This window comes from Geotrypetes seraphini, chromosome 1 (genome assembly GCF_902459505.1).
Source record: "Geotrypetes seraphini chromosome 1, aGeoSer1.1, whole genome shotgun sequence".
NCBI classification, from domain to species: domain Eukaryota; kingdom Metazoa; phylum Chordata; class Amphibia; order Gymnophiona; family Dermophiidae; genus Geotrypetes; species Geotrypetes seraphini.
The window spans coordinates 458,822,084-458,838,100 of record NC_047084.1 but is presented as its reverse complement, the minus strand read 5'-3'; the positions used below and the strand labels follow the sequence as shown (position 1 = coordinate 458,838,100).

Genomic DNA, 16,017 nt, shown 5'->3' with positions numbered 1-16,017 from the left:
GATCGAAGGACAAAAACAATTGAGGAACCTTCCGATGAGGCCTGGTGCGTTGAAGATAAAATGCCAACGCCCTCTTACAGTCAAGCGTGTGAAGCGCCGTCTCGCCAGGATGGGAGTGGGGCTTCGGGAAGAACACAGGAAGGACAATGGACTGATTGAGGTGGAAGTCAGAAACAACTTTAGGTAAAAACTTAGGATGGGTGCGGAGAACCACCTTGTCGTGATGAAAGACAGTGAAAGGAGGGTCCGCAACCAAGGCTTGCAACTCCCCGATCCGCCTGGCGGAGGTGAGGGCAATTAGAAACACCGCCTTCCAAGTCAGAAATTTTAAGAGGGACTTGTTGAGTGGCTCAAACGGGGGTTTCATCAGTTGAGCCAGAACCACATTCAAATTCCACACGACTGACGGAGGCTTAAGAGGGGGACAAACCCTGAGTAACCCTTTCATGAAGCGTGTCACCAAGGGATGGAGTGACAGAGGGCGTCCCTCCAGAGGTTGGTGGAAAGCAGAAATCGCACTGAGATGAACCCGCACCGAAGTGGTTTTCAAGCCGGAGCGCGACAAATGAAACAAATATTCTAAAACCGAGGATACCGGAACTGATACCGGATCCAGGTGAAAAGACGAGCACCAGGTGGAAAACCTGGTCCATTTCTGCGCATAGCAAAGCCTCGTCGAGATCTTGCGGGAGGCTTCCAACACCTCCTTCACCGATTGAGACAGGTCCGGAGGAGTCAGGGAACAAGAAACCAGGCTGTCAGGTGCAATGACTGCAGATTGGGATGTAACATGGATCCTTGACTCTGAGACAGCAGAGAAGGAGAGACAGGCAGGGGAAGAGGCTCCCTGGCACTGAGCTGGAGCAGCAGGGAGAACCAGTGCTGACGCGGCCACCGAGGTGCTATGAGAATCATCGTGGCCGTGGACGATTTTAGGTGTACCAACGTTCGCATGATCAGAGGGAACGGAGGGAATGCATACAGGAACCTCCCTTCCCAGTCGAGTAGGAAGGCATCCGCTTCCAGACGGTCCTGCGAGTACATCCGAGAACAATATAGTGGTAGTTTGTGTGTCTCCGGAGAGGCAAACAGATCCACCTGTGGCGTTCCCCAGCGAGCGAAGACCTCGCGTAGAACTGCTGAGTGTAGAGTCCACTCGTGCGGTTGCAGAAGTCGACTCAGTTTGTCCGCCAGGCAATTCCGTTCTCCTTGGATGTAGACCGCCCGGAGGAGGATGTTCCGGGAGGTCGCCCACTCCCAGAGGCGAAGAGCTTCGGAGCAGAGGGGCCATGACCCCGTTCCTCCCTGCTTGTTCACATAATACATTGCCACCTGATTGTCCGTGCGGACGAGGACCACCTGGTCCTGCAATATGTGAACGAAGGCTCGAAGTGCTAGGAAGATGGCTCGCAGCTCTAGCACGTTGATATGACACTGGCGGTCTTCTGACGACCACAGGCCCTGCGTGCGAAGACCGTCGAGATGGGCTCCCCACGCGTACTCCGAGGAGTCCGTGGTCAGGACCTTGCGAAAAGGCGGAGTGCGAAACAATAGTCCCATGGACAGATTTGAAGAGTCTGTCCACCAACGCAGCGATTTCCGCAAGGGCGGAGTTACCGAAATGAGGCGAGACGCCGGGTCGCACTCCTGGCGCCACTGGGACGCGAGGGTCCACTGAGGGATCCTGAGGTGTAGCCTCGCAAACGGCGTGACATGTACCGTCGAGGCCATATGGCCCAGCAGCATCATCATGCGCTTGGCCGAGACCCTCGATAGTTGGGAGACCTGGCGGCTCATCCGTACCAAGGCTTCCAACCGCTGGGTCGGCAGGTAGGAGCGGAGGCGCACCGTGTCCAGCACCGCACCTATGAATTGAAGAGACTGCGACGGTCTCAACTGAGACTTTGGAAAGTTTATCTCGAACCCGAGAGTTTGCAGGAAGGCAATAGACTGTCGGGTCGCTGAGATAACCCCCTCCCTGGTCGGGGCTTTGATGAGCCAATCGTCCAGGTAAGGGAACACATGGAGTCCACGTGACCTGAGGGCTGCTGCAACCACCACCATGCACTTCGTGAATACTCGTGGGGACGCGGCCAGGCCGAAGGGCAGTACCCTGTACTGGAGGTGGAGGTCCCCCACCTGGAATCGTAAGAATCTTCGACAGGCGGGGTGCACCGGAACATGGGTGTATGCTTCCTTCAGGTCGAGGGAGCACATCCAGTCCCCTTCCCCCAAGAGGGGGTACAGAACCGGGAGAGATAGCATTCGAAACTTCTCCCGGGCCAGGAATTTGTTGAGCTTCCTGAGGTCCAGTATGGGGCGCAGGTCCCCGGTCTTTTTTGGAACCAAAAAGTAGCGGGAGTAAAACCCCGTACCCCACTGGTCCTTGGGGACCGGCTCGACCGCCCGAAGCTTCAAGAGGGTTTTGGCTTCGGTTATAAGGGTCGGTAGCTGCGAACGGTTGCATGGGACTAAACTTGGGGGACTGTCCGGCGGCGAGGACACAAAGTTGAGCGAGTAGCCCTCGGAGACGATCCGGAGCACCCAAGCGTCTGAGGTAATCCCGGTCCATGCCTCCCGGAAGAACCGAAGACGGCCCCCGATAGGAAGGGGTTCCTGAGAAAGTGCGGAGGGGAACCCGCCCCGTCTGCTCATCCCGTCAAAAGGAAGGCGCTGGCTTAGAAGGGCCCTGCGCCGGGGCTTGGGGTTGTCCCCCTCTGCCTCGCTGAGACGGACGTCTCGGAGGCGGTCTCGAGAAAGCCGGGGTCGACTTCTGAGGGTATCGGCGCGGCGGAGGCCGAAAGGGTTTCTGCGGCGGGGGCCTAGGTTTGGGGCGGACCAGGGATGCTAGAGAGCGCTCCTGTTCCGACAAGCGCTTGGTCGCCGCATCCAATGACTCGTCGAATAACTCGGACCCCACACAAGGCAAGTCTGCCAGGCGTTCCTGCAGGTTTGGGTCCATGTCGAGGGTGCGAAGCCAGGCCAAGCGGCGCATGGCCACCGCGAGGGCCGACACCCTCGAAACCAGCTCAAAGGCGTCGTACACTGCATGGAATAGGTACAACCGCAATTGAGACAGGTTGGACATAAACTTGTCGAATCCTGCTCTTTGGGAGTCCGGTAACGAGTTCCGATATTGAGGAAGGTCCTTCACCATACCACGCAAAAAGGAGGAAAAGGTGAAGGCGTAGTTTAGAACCCTGGTGGCCATCAGGGAATTTGAATAGAGGCGGCGGCCAAACTTGTCCAGGGTCCGCCCCTCCCTGCCTGGTGGAACCGCCGCAGAAACCCGTGAGGGCTGTGATTTTTTAAGAGCAGACTCCACCAGAAGAGACTGGTGTGAGAGCTGCGCCTTATCGAACCCTTTAGGGGGAATCGTCCTATACTTTGATTCCATTTTTGAAGGCACAGATGTGACTGTAAGAGGATTTGACAAGTTCTTCAGCCAGGTTTGCAGAAGGACACTGTTGAGAGGGAGTCTAGGCACCTCCCTCGGAAGAATGGGGAGGTCCTGTTCCTCCAAAAACTCTTTGGAATACCGAGAGCCTACCATCAGGTCAATCCCCAGGGCTTGGGCCATGTCCTGAACGAAGGATGAAAATGAGGACGGCCTAGCCTGGGGAGAGGGGGTTCTCGACCGCCCCACCGAGGAGAGGGGGGAGGCCTCATGGGAATAATGAGGATCCCTAACCGATCCCGAATCCCAGGATCCCCTCTCGAGGGCCCTCGAGGGGGAAGGGGAAGTTGTCCTCCTCGCAGAAACCTTGGGTGAGGACCCCGGGGTTCGTGGGACACTCTCCCGTTTCCTCGGCGAGGCGGCCCGGGAAGACTTCCCATGGGGTGAGCGGAGGAGCCTCGGGTTGTCGAGGCGCAACTCCGACACCTGCAACGCCTCGCCCCCGAACGACAAGGAACGGTCGCGCCGAGGCGAGCCTCGGGGCCGCTTAGACTTCCTCGATCGACGCCCCGTCCGGGGTCGCGTCGAGGGCGAGGTGTGTCTGGAAGACCCGGAGGAAGAGGAGGAAAGACGGCGCACTCTGCGCAACTTTTCTTTGGGCCTTACACTCCGCTCAGGGGGTTCCCCCGAGGTCGAGGTCCGGGGCGGGGCCGAGACCGAGGTGAACGGGGTCCCAGTAGCCGAGACCGAGGTCGCCGAGGCCGGGGCTCCCGAGGGAGCCGAGGCCGGGGCCTCCGAGACCGAAGGCGTCCAGGCCGAGGTCGAGGCCGCCGGAACCGCAGCACGCTGCAACACTTCCAGGGCTCCCGACAGCTCCGATGAGATCAGAGCTCGGAGGAGATCCTGGAAGGCCGGAATCCCCACGAAGGTGGGGAGTTCCGAGTCCGGGGCACACTCCCTGGAGGGCGACCTCGGTCTCGAGTATTCCCTCGGGGTGTGCGGAGTCGAGGTCCGATGCGGGGCCGGGGTCGACCCACCCGCCTTGGCCTGACTCGAGGATGGCTTCTTTGCTGAAGGGGATGGAACAGAGGACTTACCCGAAGCTTGCTTCACTGACGACGCCTTCGAGGAGGAGGGCCGAGGCGAGGCCGAGGCCCCCGAGGACGCTGAGGCCGAGGTCAAGGCCGGGGCCGAAGCCGAGGCCGACGTCGAGGCCTTAGGCGGCGCGTCGATGGCGAACAATTCGGCCATTCTTGCCTTACGGCGACGGAGGGCCCTGTTTTGGAAGGTAGCACAGCGATCACACGAGTCTGTCGGATGTTCGGGCCCAAGACAGACAATGCACCACCGGTGAGGGTCAGTGATGGAAAGCAACCTCTCACACCGGTTGCACTTTTTGAATCCCGTAACAGGACGGGACATCCACGAAGAAAAAGAAGAAGGCCGGGAACGTACCGACGTCCCGCGGCCACGGCTTCCGGGAGCCCCCGGAACCCGACGAAAAACGAAAGACTTTTTTTTTTTTTTTTTTTTTTTTAGAAGAAACGAAAGGAAAAGAGCACCGCGAACTAATTCGAAGGGAAAAACAAACTAAACGCGGCAGCTAGAAGGCAAAAACACTGGAGCTCAGATCCACAGGGCTTTCTTGCTCCGCGGAAAAATTTGAACTGAGGACCACGAGGTGGGATGCGCCCTCTAGTGGGCGAGAAGGCACGCACATGCGTGGTGCAGTGTGCAAACTTGAAACTTTAATCAAGTTTGCTTGAAAAGCTGTCCGCGCCGGGGCTCCGTAGATGACGTCACCCACATGTGAGAATATCATGCCTGCTTGTCCTGGGATAAAACTCATTTACAAACTAGGGAAATATGATCACGTCACTCCAATTCTGAAAGATGCCCACTGGCTTCCTGTGGCCCACCGAATCACATATAAAATTATTCTCTTGACCTTTAAAATAAAATCCTCTCATTTGCCTTCATTTCTACATAAACTTCTCATCCCCCAATGTTCATCTCGTACTCTGAGATCCACAAATCAAAATCTTCTTCTGATTCCCTCTATTAAAAATTTTTATTACACACGGAAAATAAATTTCTCTGTTACTGCTCCAACACTATGGAATTCTTTACCACAACCTCTTCGTGACGAACAACAACTGGACAAATTTAAGATAGGCCTAAAGACTTTTCTATTCCGTGATGCATTTATTTCAGTTTAGTATCTATTTCTCAGTTATTTTTAATTATTTAACTTCAAAAAATTATTTCAAAGACTTTTCCCCACCCAAATGTTTTTTTCCCATCCCCTCTTTCTCCCTTTTCTCTCAACATTGTAACTTTACCCTACCATAAACCTCTTCCCTCACAATCAAGTTTGTCTAGTCTATGTTTTAATATACACTGTCTGTACCTCTAAATATTGAATATATTAACTCCTCTCCCTTTTTTTATATTTTTATTGTAATGTACACCGGCCAGATATTTATTTGATGGTCGGTATATTAAAACCTAATAAACTTGAAACTTGTTGTCCAGGACAATGGAAAGAGAGGACCGCAAAGGTCCTCAAGGTCATTTAAAGTCGGAGGAAGATTGCAGGATAGTTAGGGATAGTTGGGGATAGCTGGGGTAAGGATTCTCCCTTCCCTTCTTACCTCCCTCTTATTTTTATTTTGATTTCGATGTAATTTTGAATCTTCCCCTTCCCCAGTACCTTTTGTATCAGTTTTGTCCATATCTTTGTCCTCATCTTATCATTATATTGCCCCATTTTACTTTTTTAATTTTAAATCTCCAATTTTAGCAATTGTAAACCATCCAGATATCAAACTGTAAATAAGCTTGGAAACACATTCACCATCTCAGAGCCATGGCCTTGAGGATACCAGTGTGTACAGAGAAGTGAGAGAGAGAGTTCAACATTCATTTTCCAGGATCCGTACCTTGTAACTCCGATGCTCTGTGCTCACTGGCTCTGGCTTTGTCTAGAGGATCGGAGAGCTGGTCCTGAAGGTCCACTTCTTGATCTCCAAAACCATTTCCCAAAGACCGAGATTTGCCCGCAGCAGTAACACACTTTAGGGCTGTATTCTCTGGATGTGTCTCTAGCCCATGTCCTTCCTGCAAGACGGATGAAAACACAAAATTTGCAGCTAATAGTCACTTGATGTTATTCATCATCAAACAGGTTAAACTAGAGAGCTGACCCAGTGGTTCAGACGCTGTGCAATATCATGAAGGTGGACCCTGGTTTGATACCACACATCCAGATGGACACTCCTCAGCTCCACCAGGGATTGTAAAGATTCGATTTGCATATTGCATTCATAAGAACATAAGAATTGCCGCTGCTGGGTCAGACCAGTGGTCCATCCTGCCCAGCAGTCCGCTCACGCGGCAGCCCTCAGGTCAAAGACCAGTGCTCTAAATGAGTCCAGCCTCACCTGCGTACGTTCCAGTTTAGCATCTTCTCTGTCCTTGGAGAACTCACAATCTAAGTTTTGTACCTGGGACAACAGAGGGTCACAAGGAGCCTTGGTGGGAATCAAACCCAGTTCCCCAGTCCACTGTGCTACCATTAGGCTCCTCTTCCACTCCACTGCAATGAAATACTGCAAAGGCAGCGTCTTAAAGCGATGTCTCGCAAACTTGGCAGCACACTAAATTGGGGGCCTCGGCTTGAGGGCATCGGAAGTACGTGGACCTCGACACAATGATGTCACAAAAATATGTGATGTCATCGAGTCGACACCTGCGTATGTGCGGAGGCCCTCTAGACGGGGCCCTGAGACTTCAGTGAGGGGGTACTGAAAAAGAAAAGGCATGGAGAGGAGGAGAAAAGCCAGGGGGGAGAAGAGATGCCGGTGCCTACAGGATGTGCCTCTCGCCGTGAGAAGCATGTCCTATAGGCAGTCAGCCAGTGCTGGCACCTCTCCTCCCCGGCGTCTGGCAGCACACCTGGAATTTCGCACAGCACATAGTTTGCGATACACTGGTCAATGGGGGAGGGAGTTTGTTCACTGGGGAGGGAGTCCATGGTTGTAAGGTTCCAAAGCCTAGCTGCATATGTTTGGAGAGAGGGGGGTATCCAGGAGAGTGGTAGAAATCTGGAACGCTCGTCCGGAAGCTGTTGTAGGGGAAAACACCCTCCAGGGATTCAAGACAAAGTTAGACAAGTTCCTGCTGAACCAGAACGTACGCAGGTAAGGCTAGACTCAGTTAGGGCACTGGTCAGTGGGAGCGGACTGCTGGGCACAATGGACAACTGGTCTGACCCAGCAGCAGCAATTGTTATGTTCTTATGAGAGATTAAAAAAATAATCTCTGGGTAGGATAATGCCATCAGATCCTAGTCTGATTTCAATTAAGCTGGAAGGGAGACTTATCAGGTAAAAAAATTCTGAAAGACAAACCATGCACAACAGTAGAAATGTCTGCACTAAATGGCAGCCCATGTGCCTCAACTACGGCCAGGGTCACCTAGAACAGACCAAGGAGCTCATTTTCAAAGCGCTTAGATGTGCAAAGTACCATAGAATCCTAAGGTCTAAGCGCTTTTTGAAAATGAGCCCCTATGCCATTCTTTGCGTCACCCTCCTCCTCTAACCCCAATTGTGCATCTGGAATTACAGTTCTCTAAGAAAAGCAAGGACTCTCTCCAGATATGGAATTGGAGTGGCCCAGTATGTTCTTGGAAAGAGCTTTTTTTTAAAAAAAAAAAACAAAAAAAACCCAAACCTCTCTTTCAATTTAAAGAGGAGGATTCAACCCTAACAATATTTAAGGGACCATAAACAGGCCTGTGTATCAGAACAGCCACAATACATTTTTAAAAGATGTACTTGAGTGCTGTGGCTGTAGTTTAAGGTTAATTTACTGGCTAAAATTGTAATCTGATTTCCTAAGCTTTACAGGCTATCCCAACCCATTTCATGGAATTCTGGCTCACTGGGTCTGCTTCCCTTATCTAGGTCTTATTCCAACAATGTCACATCTTTAAAGCCAACCTCTTTTGATGAACCTACTGTTTGCTCATTCTCCTCTGCCGGCTCAGGTTCCTCTAGGACCATGTCCAAGGGAGGAGTAAATTTTCTAGATCCAACAAAAGCTTCAAAATGTTCTTTTTGCTCGTTAATGTGTATATCATCATATCCAGGCTCTTCCTCTTGTTCCTCTCTGATGACAATATGTTGTTGTTTGAGCAGGTGAATCTCCAGGAGGTGCAGGACTTCTGGGTCCAGTTTGTCTGTGATATCATGACGTCGCCTCTCTTCATCTGAATCTTCTTTGCTGTCTTGGTCATCTGAGCACTTGGTTGTACTGTCTGTCTGAAAATATCTGTCTCTACTCTCTTCCTTATTTATTTCATTGTTATAATCTTCTTCTGAAGAGTCTTCTTCCAGCTGGTAGGATCTGCTTACACTATGAAACCGCAGCTCCTGTTGCACTAGGTCTGTGTTCCATAGCTGCTTGTCTGCTTCCATGTTCAAATCATCTTCCATTTCTGAGCTTTCCTCTTGTTCTTCATCTTTATACTGATTTAAACATATTTTAGAATAAAGTATTTTAGCAAGCTCCTGTTCTGGCGTAATCTTGACAACTGCTGATTCATGACACATTGCAGTTTCCTCTGATGCCAATTTACTTGACCCTGTTGAACAGACCTCTTGTATTTCTTCACCTAATGTCTCGTCATCCTCCATATATGCTTCCTGTTCCTTTGGGGAAAGACCACAATGCTTCATTTGGATATGGTCTTCCACTTCATACATAATGGGCTCTTTGATTTGTTCCACCAAATTATTCAGAAGTTCTGGTTTGTCTAAAATTGTAGAAATTTTATCTATATCATTCCCATTACTGGCATTCAAAATTTCCTTTTCATGTCCCTCTTGATCATTACCTGAACTTTTGTTTAATTCTGTACCTCTGTTCATCTTTTGCATCTCCAAGAGTTTCTTGACATCTGGTCCCAAAGTGTCTCTCCCTCCATCTGAGTCTACATCACTCTCCTCACTTTGGGAGCACAACCCTTTATCATCTGCTCCAAAGCCTGCATAGCTTGTCATAACTTCGGTATCCCTATCTTCTGGTTCCTGAATAGCATTTCTTGCATCATCCAGGGGCTCTTGATTTTCATTCTCCGTTTGATCTCCTGAAGCTTGGAACTCTTCAGTTTCTGAGGTGCTTTCTCTTCCTACATTTTTCTCAAATGTTGCAGACTCTCCATAATTTACTCTGAACGGTGCACCTATTTGCTCAAAGTCAAGCAAATGCACTACCTCTGTCATCAGATCACCCCCTGGAATCAAAAGTAGCCCTTCATCTTGGAAGTCAACTCTCTCAATTGGATCCTGGTTATTGTTGATGCGGTCTGCAGACTCTGCCTGACCCCTGTCATCTAACTCCATGGAAATCCATTCATCAGTCCTACTGAGCTGTGGAGAATCCTGGCTGCCATCACTAGGGCCTTCCATCTGATTTATCATGAAGTATTGTCCACCAGCCTCATCTCTGCTTGGGATGGCTTCTTCCTCCTCTGGAGAGCAACTCAGAGGATTATCTGAAATAAAAAGTATCAAAGAAAGAATGTTAAAATTAACTTGCACACTGCTTAGTAAATTAGATTATTTGTGGCTGTTAATTCATTTTATTAGTTCAACATATGAATGAATTATCCATAGATGATGCTGTTCATGTACTTATGAGATCCTCGGATATCACATTTTCAGATGAATTCTTATTATGCCTTGAAAAAGTCTTCACACAAGCCTTGTACATTTTTCATATTCTGCTGTCTAAAATATTCAAAACGCATTAAAATAAGACTTTGTTTCACTGGTTTATACAACACAATTTACACATTTATCATGAAAGAACAACTCTAGACATATTCAAAAGTAATTAAGAATAATAAAACAAAAGTCTTGACTTCATGTCTTCACATTCCTTGAATCAAAAAATTGTGGAAGTGGTCATGTATCATTATGCAATGAAACGGCAGCTAAAAACTGAGCTCCATTTGATTCTCCACTGAAATCGGCAAGTTACCTGTACTCACTGTCTCTTGGTCCTCAGGAACTTGTTATACTCTTGTAGAATAACTGCATCTTCTGTTTGGTGCTTCATTGGATATAAAAATGACCGAAATGGCATCTAAATCTGTTTGGAAGGACAAAGACAAGCTGCAGCCTATAGATGACAAGATGACTGACCGACCACCAGGATCTGCCTAGCCCTTCAATTAGCTCAGCCATGGTCAGTTGAAATCACAGCCGAAGTTGCTGAAGCTACTTTGGATTTACAAAAATCTCCAGTAACTATGATGGGCTGAGAAAGCTCACGAACGGCTAGATAATGTCTGTCTGGAGTTAGATGTGGGGTTCCAATGTACTTCTGAATTGGAGGATTGCACCACTACAATGGCGCAAGAACAAAGGGTTCTCAATTTGAAATTTTTGAAACAAAATGTTGAAAATCTTGAGAACTGCTGCCATTGCAATAACTTGCAAACTGGTTGGACTATCCAGATTAGTTCTGGACAAAGATCTTCTTGGATTTTTAAAATCATGGCTGCCTTGTTCTTTGAATCTCGGGAAACAACTAGTTAATTTTTGCATGGAGCGGGCTCATCAACTGGAGACCCAATGTACTGCAACTGAAAGACTCAGAATAGTTTTAAAAATTTTCAACTTTAAGCATAAACAAAGAATACTCCAAGCGATACGAGGTAGACAAAAATTAACCTATCAAAATAAGCAGTGCTATGTTTTCAAAACTATTCACATCAAGTCCAGGAATTGCACAAAGTCTTTGTACTGATATGCAAGGAATTACACAAAAAACAGATACACTTTGCTTTACTCTATCCAGCAAAACTGAGTTACTCACAAGAGTCGCTCTCAACTGTCTTGAATAAGTGGTTGAGGCACAAGCATTTTTTTACTAATCTTGAACAGAGCTCTTTTCAAACCTGTATGTATGATATTTTGGAACTTAATACTTATGAAGGGCTGATCACTATGGGGCTCATAATCTAAATTTTAAAATGTCCGAAAACCAACCTAAGTCCTAATAGCAGGGACATCCAAGTGCTGATAATCAAAACCAACTTTCTGGATGTGCAGCAGGACTTCTAAGCTGCTGTGGTCCAGAAAGCAAAAGGGCGTATTGGGAGGTGTGTCATGGGCAGGAATCGTGCAGGCTTCATCCTGGACATACCCCCAGCCATAATCAAAACTTTTGCCATTTTGAGCCAATCACGGCCTTCAGTCCCTTCCACTGCATCCCAAGATGCATTTGGAGGGGGAAGCCCCGTCATTTGCATCACACAGCCCTGTAGGCAGGATGGAGTGAGCTTCCCTCCTGCTGTTTTCTCATCCGAAGGTACCATGGGATGCACAAGAATGTTGAGGGGATGTGGGGTGGGGAGATGTCAGGGGATGTCGGGAGAGGTCCAGGATATCAGGAGGATGTCAGGGATGTGGCAGGAGTGGGGGAGGAGATGTCAGGGGATATCAGAAGAGGTCTGGGATATCAGGCGGATGTGGGGGATGTCAGGGAGAGGGGTGTAGGGCTACGCGGTTCAGCTGATCCTGGTAGGGGGAATCCCCATCAGCTGAGCCACCAGCAATCCCTGAAACCGGCTCAGCTGATGGGAATTCCTTCTGCCATGATCAGACAATGTAGATGATGGGTAGGTCTACAAAACTTGCTTTTGTACATTTTTCACATGGATGTTTTAATTTTTGAAAATGGGCAAAAAAGAAGTCCTAAGGACCAAAACTTATACTTAGCTCATTTTCAAAAATAAAAGATAGGCATTTGGCAGCTTTGTAAATAGACATTTTTCCTACTGGGGTTGTGGACGTCTTGCACAAAACGTCCAACCTCAGACTTAGGCACTCTTTCGATTATACCCCTCCACACGTACAGCAGGAGTTTTTTTGATACCGACAAGTACTGGTATGACTTTTCTGATTTGGATGTACCATCTCTTGTTTTAGGACCAATAGTAATTTTGGTTTGCTGGTTGGCCATGTATGCTTATACTCTTTTGACCTTTATATATTTTTGGTCAACTGCCTTTGCGATTGTCTGGTCACTTTACACGGCTTATTTGCCACTATTTTATTATGTATGTTTTTATGTATCCCGCTCAGAACAGTGGATGTGGCGGGATATAAATTTTTATTAATAACATAATATGTCATGTCTGCCTGTCCAAGTTAGATTGTAAGCTTTTCCGAGCAGGGACAATCTATAAATGTCAAAATGTACAGTGTTGCATACGCCTTTCAGCACTATATAAGTAATAAGTAGTAGTAGTTGCTGGTTTTGACTGCTAGATTTATATATTTAATGTTGTGCCATTGATAAGGACTATATTACCTCAATTTATATGATATTCTATTTAGTTATAACGTTTTCTTTGTCAAGGGTTGCCTGAAGAATAATAGTGGGTTGTTAAGGGTTCATCACTTATTTACATATGCCCGACATATCTGTTTGTCAGGCGATTGCACTGGTTATTTTACAGTCATGTGAAAAAATTAGGACACGACAAAAGCCAAAATACACCAAAACCAGTAGCTTAAAGAATATTAAATATTTATTAAATAACACCACAAAAAAACTATTTAAAAACTATTCAAATCTATTTAAGAATATTAGGATTATCAAAAGCATTTGGAGCTTGGACCAATGACTGAGCCACTGACCTGCAAATATACTAGCAGTCATGCTGGCTGAATTAAGGTCTCTGAGGTCCTTTTCCTTATGCTTACAAATATTTAAGATTCTTTCTGCTACTGGTTTTGGTGTATTTTGGCTTTTGTCGTTTATTCTGAACAAAAAATTAGGACACCCTCAAGAAATATTCAGTTCTTTCTTCAGAAATGTTCACATATCGATGTCAAATCTTTTGTGTATTCATCTCTGGAAAAGAAAGTGATGTAATTGCAGGTAAACAACAAAAATTTTCATTGATTTACTCATGAAACAAAAGATATCCACAAAAATGTACTGTATATTCTAACTGAGGAATAAATTAGGACACACTACACCCTAATAGCTAATGTTACCCCCTTTGGCTGAAATAACTGCAGTGAGATGCTTCTTGTAGCCATCTACCAGTGTCCGACATCTGTCTGAGGAAAGTTTGGCCCACTCCTCAATGCCGAATTCATGTTTGAGGGGTTTCTTGCATGTACAGTCCGTCTCAAATCATCCCATAGCATCTCAATGGGATTAAGATCAGGGCTTTGACTCGGCCACTCCAGGACTCTCAATTTCTCAGTTTTCAGCCAGTCCTTGGTGGGTTTACTGGTAGTTTTGGGTCATATTGCAGAGTCCAGTTCCGCTTCCGCTTTAATTTTCTTGCAGATGGTCTCACATGTTTCTCAAACACCCTCTGATACACGGTAGAATTCATGGTGGATTCTATGATGGTGAGCTGACCAGGTCCTGCTGAAGCAAAGCATCCCCAAACCATGACACTTCCACCTCCATGCTTCACAGTTGGTATGAGGTTCTTTTCCTGGAATGCTGTATTTGGTGTACGTAAAAAACATGTCCTCTTTTCTGGTGTCCAAATAAGACAGGCCTTTGATGTGGCAGAAATGTCTTCTTTGCCTGGGGCTGTCTGCAGCAAAATGTCTAATAGCGGCACATTGGAGAGATGCACTAGTGCCAACTGCAGATGATTGGACATCTTGTTTACGGCACTTGATCCATTTGGAATGTGTGGCTGCTAAACAAAAAGGACAATATGAGAAACATCAACATGACTGGTTATTGATCCTACCAAAAATAAGTGGTTAATTGTTGAATAGGGAAGGTGGGGAGGGGATTTTTGTGCTTGATTTGGCAATATTTTGTAGAAGTTGGCAGATGTGTTACCTATATATTGATATACTGTTGCATTTGGGGTGGGAAGAGGTGAGGGGATTAGGGAGGAAGGAGTCTTGGTGAATGTTGGCATTGTATTATTGAATATTTTACTTTTTATAGATGGGTATTATGAAGCAGCCATTTGTCAATTTTTATTTCAGTATTCGTTGTGTAATCTTCTTTTTAATCATATCTCAGTGGGGCTTGACTGCTTGTATATTGGAAAAACTTTAATAAAAATGTATTGGAAAAAAAAGAAAAAGAAACCTATATTCAAATGTGAGCAAAGGAGAATGTAAACCCATAGTGGATAACCAAAAGGCAACAAGTAGAACAACTAAATATATCAAGAGGTACAATCGTATTTAATCTCAAAAATTTAAATTCAATATGTATTATAAATGATGTTAGGCAGAAGGGATTCATTCATACCAAAAGGAAAGAAAAGACTGTGGACAAAATCATAAAACGAAACGGAGAAAAATAAACCTCAATTGAGAGCAGCCGGGACTACACAAGTGCCCTAAGCCGCCCTCATCATCACAGGATTATAAAAAACTCCGTACAATTATAAATAACTTTCATACATCGAAGTGTTATATTTTTTCAATTTTTCAATCTCTCTTATTCGATATTTTTGATATTTTCAAAGTGTCACCTATTAGATCTGTCCAGAAAAATGGGGGGGGAGGGGAAGTCATTCCCAAACACCTACACTATGGCAATCAGCTCAGCTATAAGCATACAAAAATCGTTAAGCTGCGTGACTTGTGAAACCGAAGTATCATATGTATCATGTAGGAATGCCCCACAATAAACACACACGCATGCTTAGAGTCAGGAGGAGACGCTTCAAATGAATGGTCTCTCCCTCTTTTTATTGAGAATCATATCTCCAATAATTACTTAGTTAATGCTCTACAAGGTTATAATTTCATAATGCATTTACAGTGAGGATTAAACCATTGTTTATCTATATCAAAGCTAGTATCTCATGTGACATATGAATACATAATAACAGTTATAATAAAGCGATTCCCAATGTGTACATTTCTGATATGTCTCAAATCTTACTATAGCATGTGACAGTCCAAAGGTTATAATGCATGCTTCTTAAGCTCTCTTGATTAGCCTTGCTCAGGCAAATTCTGATTGTTGCCCGTATAAGGGATGCTTAAACAAGATAAGAGAAAAAGGGTAAATGTATGGTCAGGCTAATATATAGCAAGAGTCAGGGAGGGGGGAATGCCTCAGCCTTCTGCTCAAGGTGCAACCTTTGTCCTTGCTTAGAATGTATACGTGGCAGGAGGGAGAGGAAATGAGAAACAGGGCCTCAGAACCAAACCCAGGCCTAGATCCACACACAGGCACAGATCTGCACACAGGGCCTAGGTCGGTGTGCCGACCTGGCCTGCATTCAGAACCACCTGCATGTTAACCTTGCCTGTGTTCTGATGCCCTGGATCAGAACTTATCAGATCTCCATCCCTACAGTATCAGAAAAGATATCACTCATCTGGAAATGTGAAACTTCCTAGTCCCGACAGAAAAGACTTTCTGTTTCGCCAAAAAAAGGGGCTACTTCAGGGGATCCATGTTATTTGGGTTACTCCACGCTTCTTAGCGAAACAAAATTACAGCTGGCTCCTCACAAAATGGACAAAGCCATTTTCATCCATTTTGTGAGGAGCCAGCTGTAATTTTGTTTCGCTAAGAAGCGTGGAGTAACC

At 46.5% G+C, this 16,017-nt stretch overlaps 1 protein-coding gene across 5 annotated transcripts in view; it reads right to left on the bottom strand.

Moving 5' to 3' along the window:
* LOC117349270 overlaps window positions 1-16,017 on the bottom strand; it is a 225,114-nt gene that overhangs the window by 115,117 nt on the left and 93,980 nt on the right. For all 5 annotated transcript variants that reach the window (XM_033922530.1, XM_033922504.1, XM_033922512.1 and 2 more), the window contains exons 2-3: window positions 8,422-9,959; window positions 6,340-6,517 (exon numbers count right to left, since the gene is read on the bottom strand). In XM_033922530.1, the coding sequence (XP_033778421.1) occupies window positions 6,340-6,517; window positions 8,422-9,885 (1,642 nt within the window). In that variant the 5' untranslated portion in view covers window positions 9,886-9,959. The remainder of the gene's footprint in view (window positions 1-6,339; window positions 6,518-8,421; window positions 9,960-16,017) is intronic.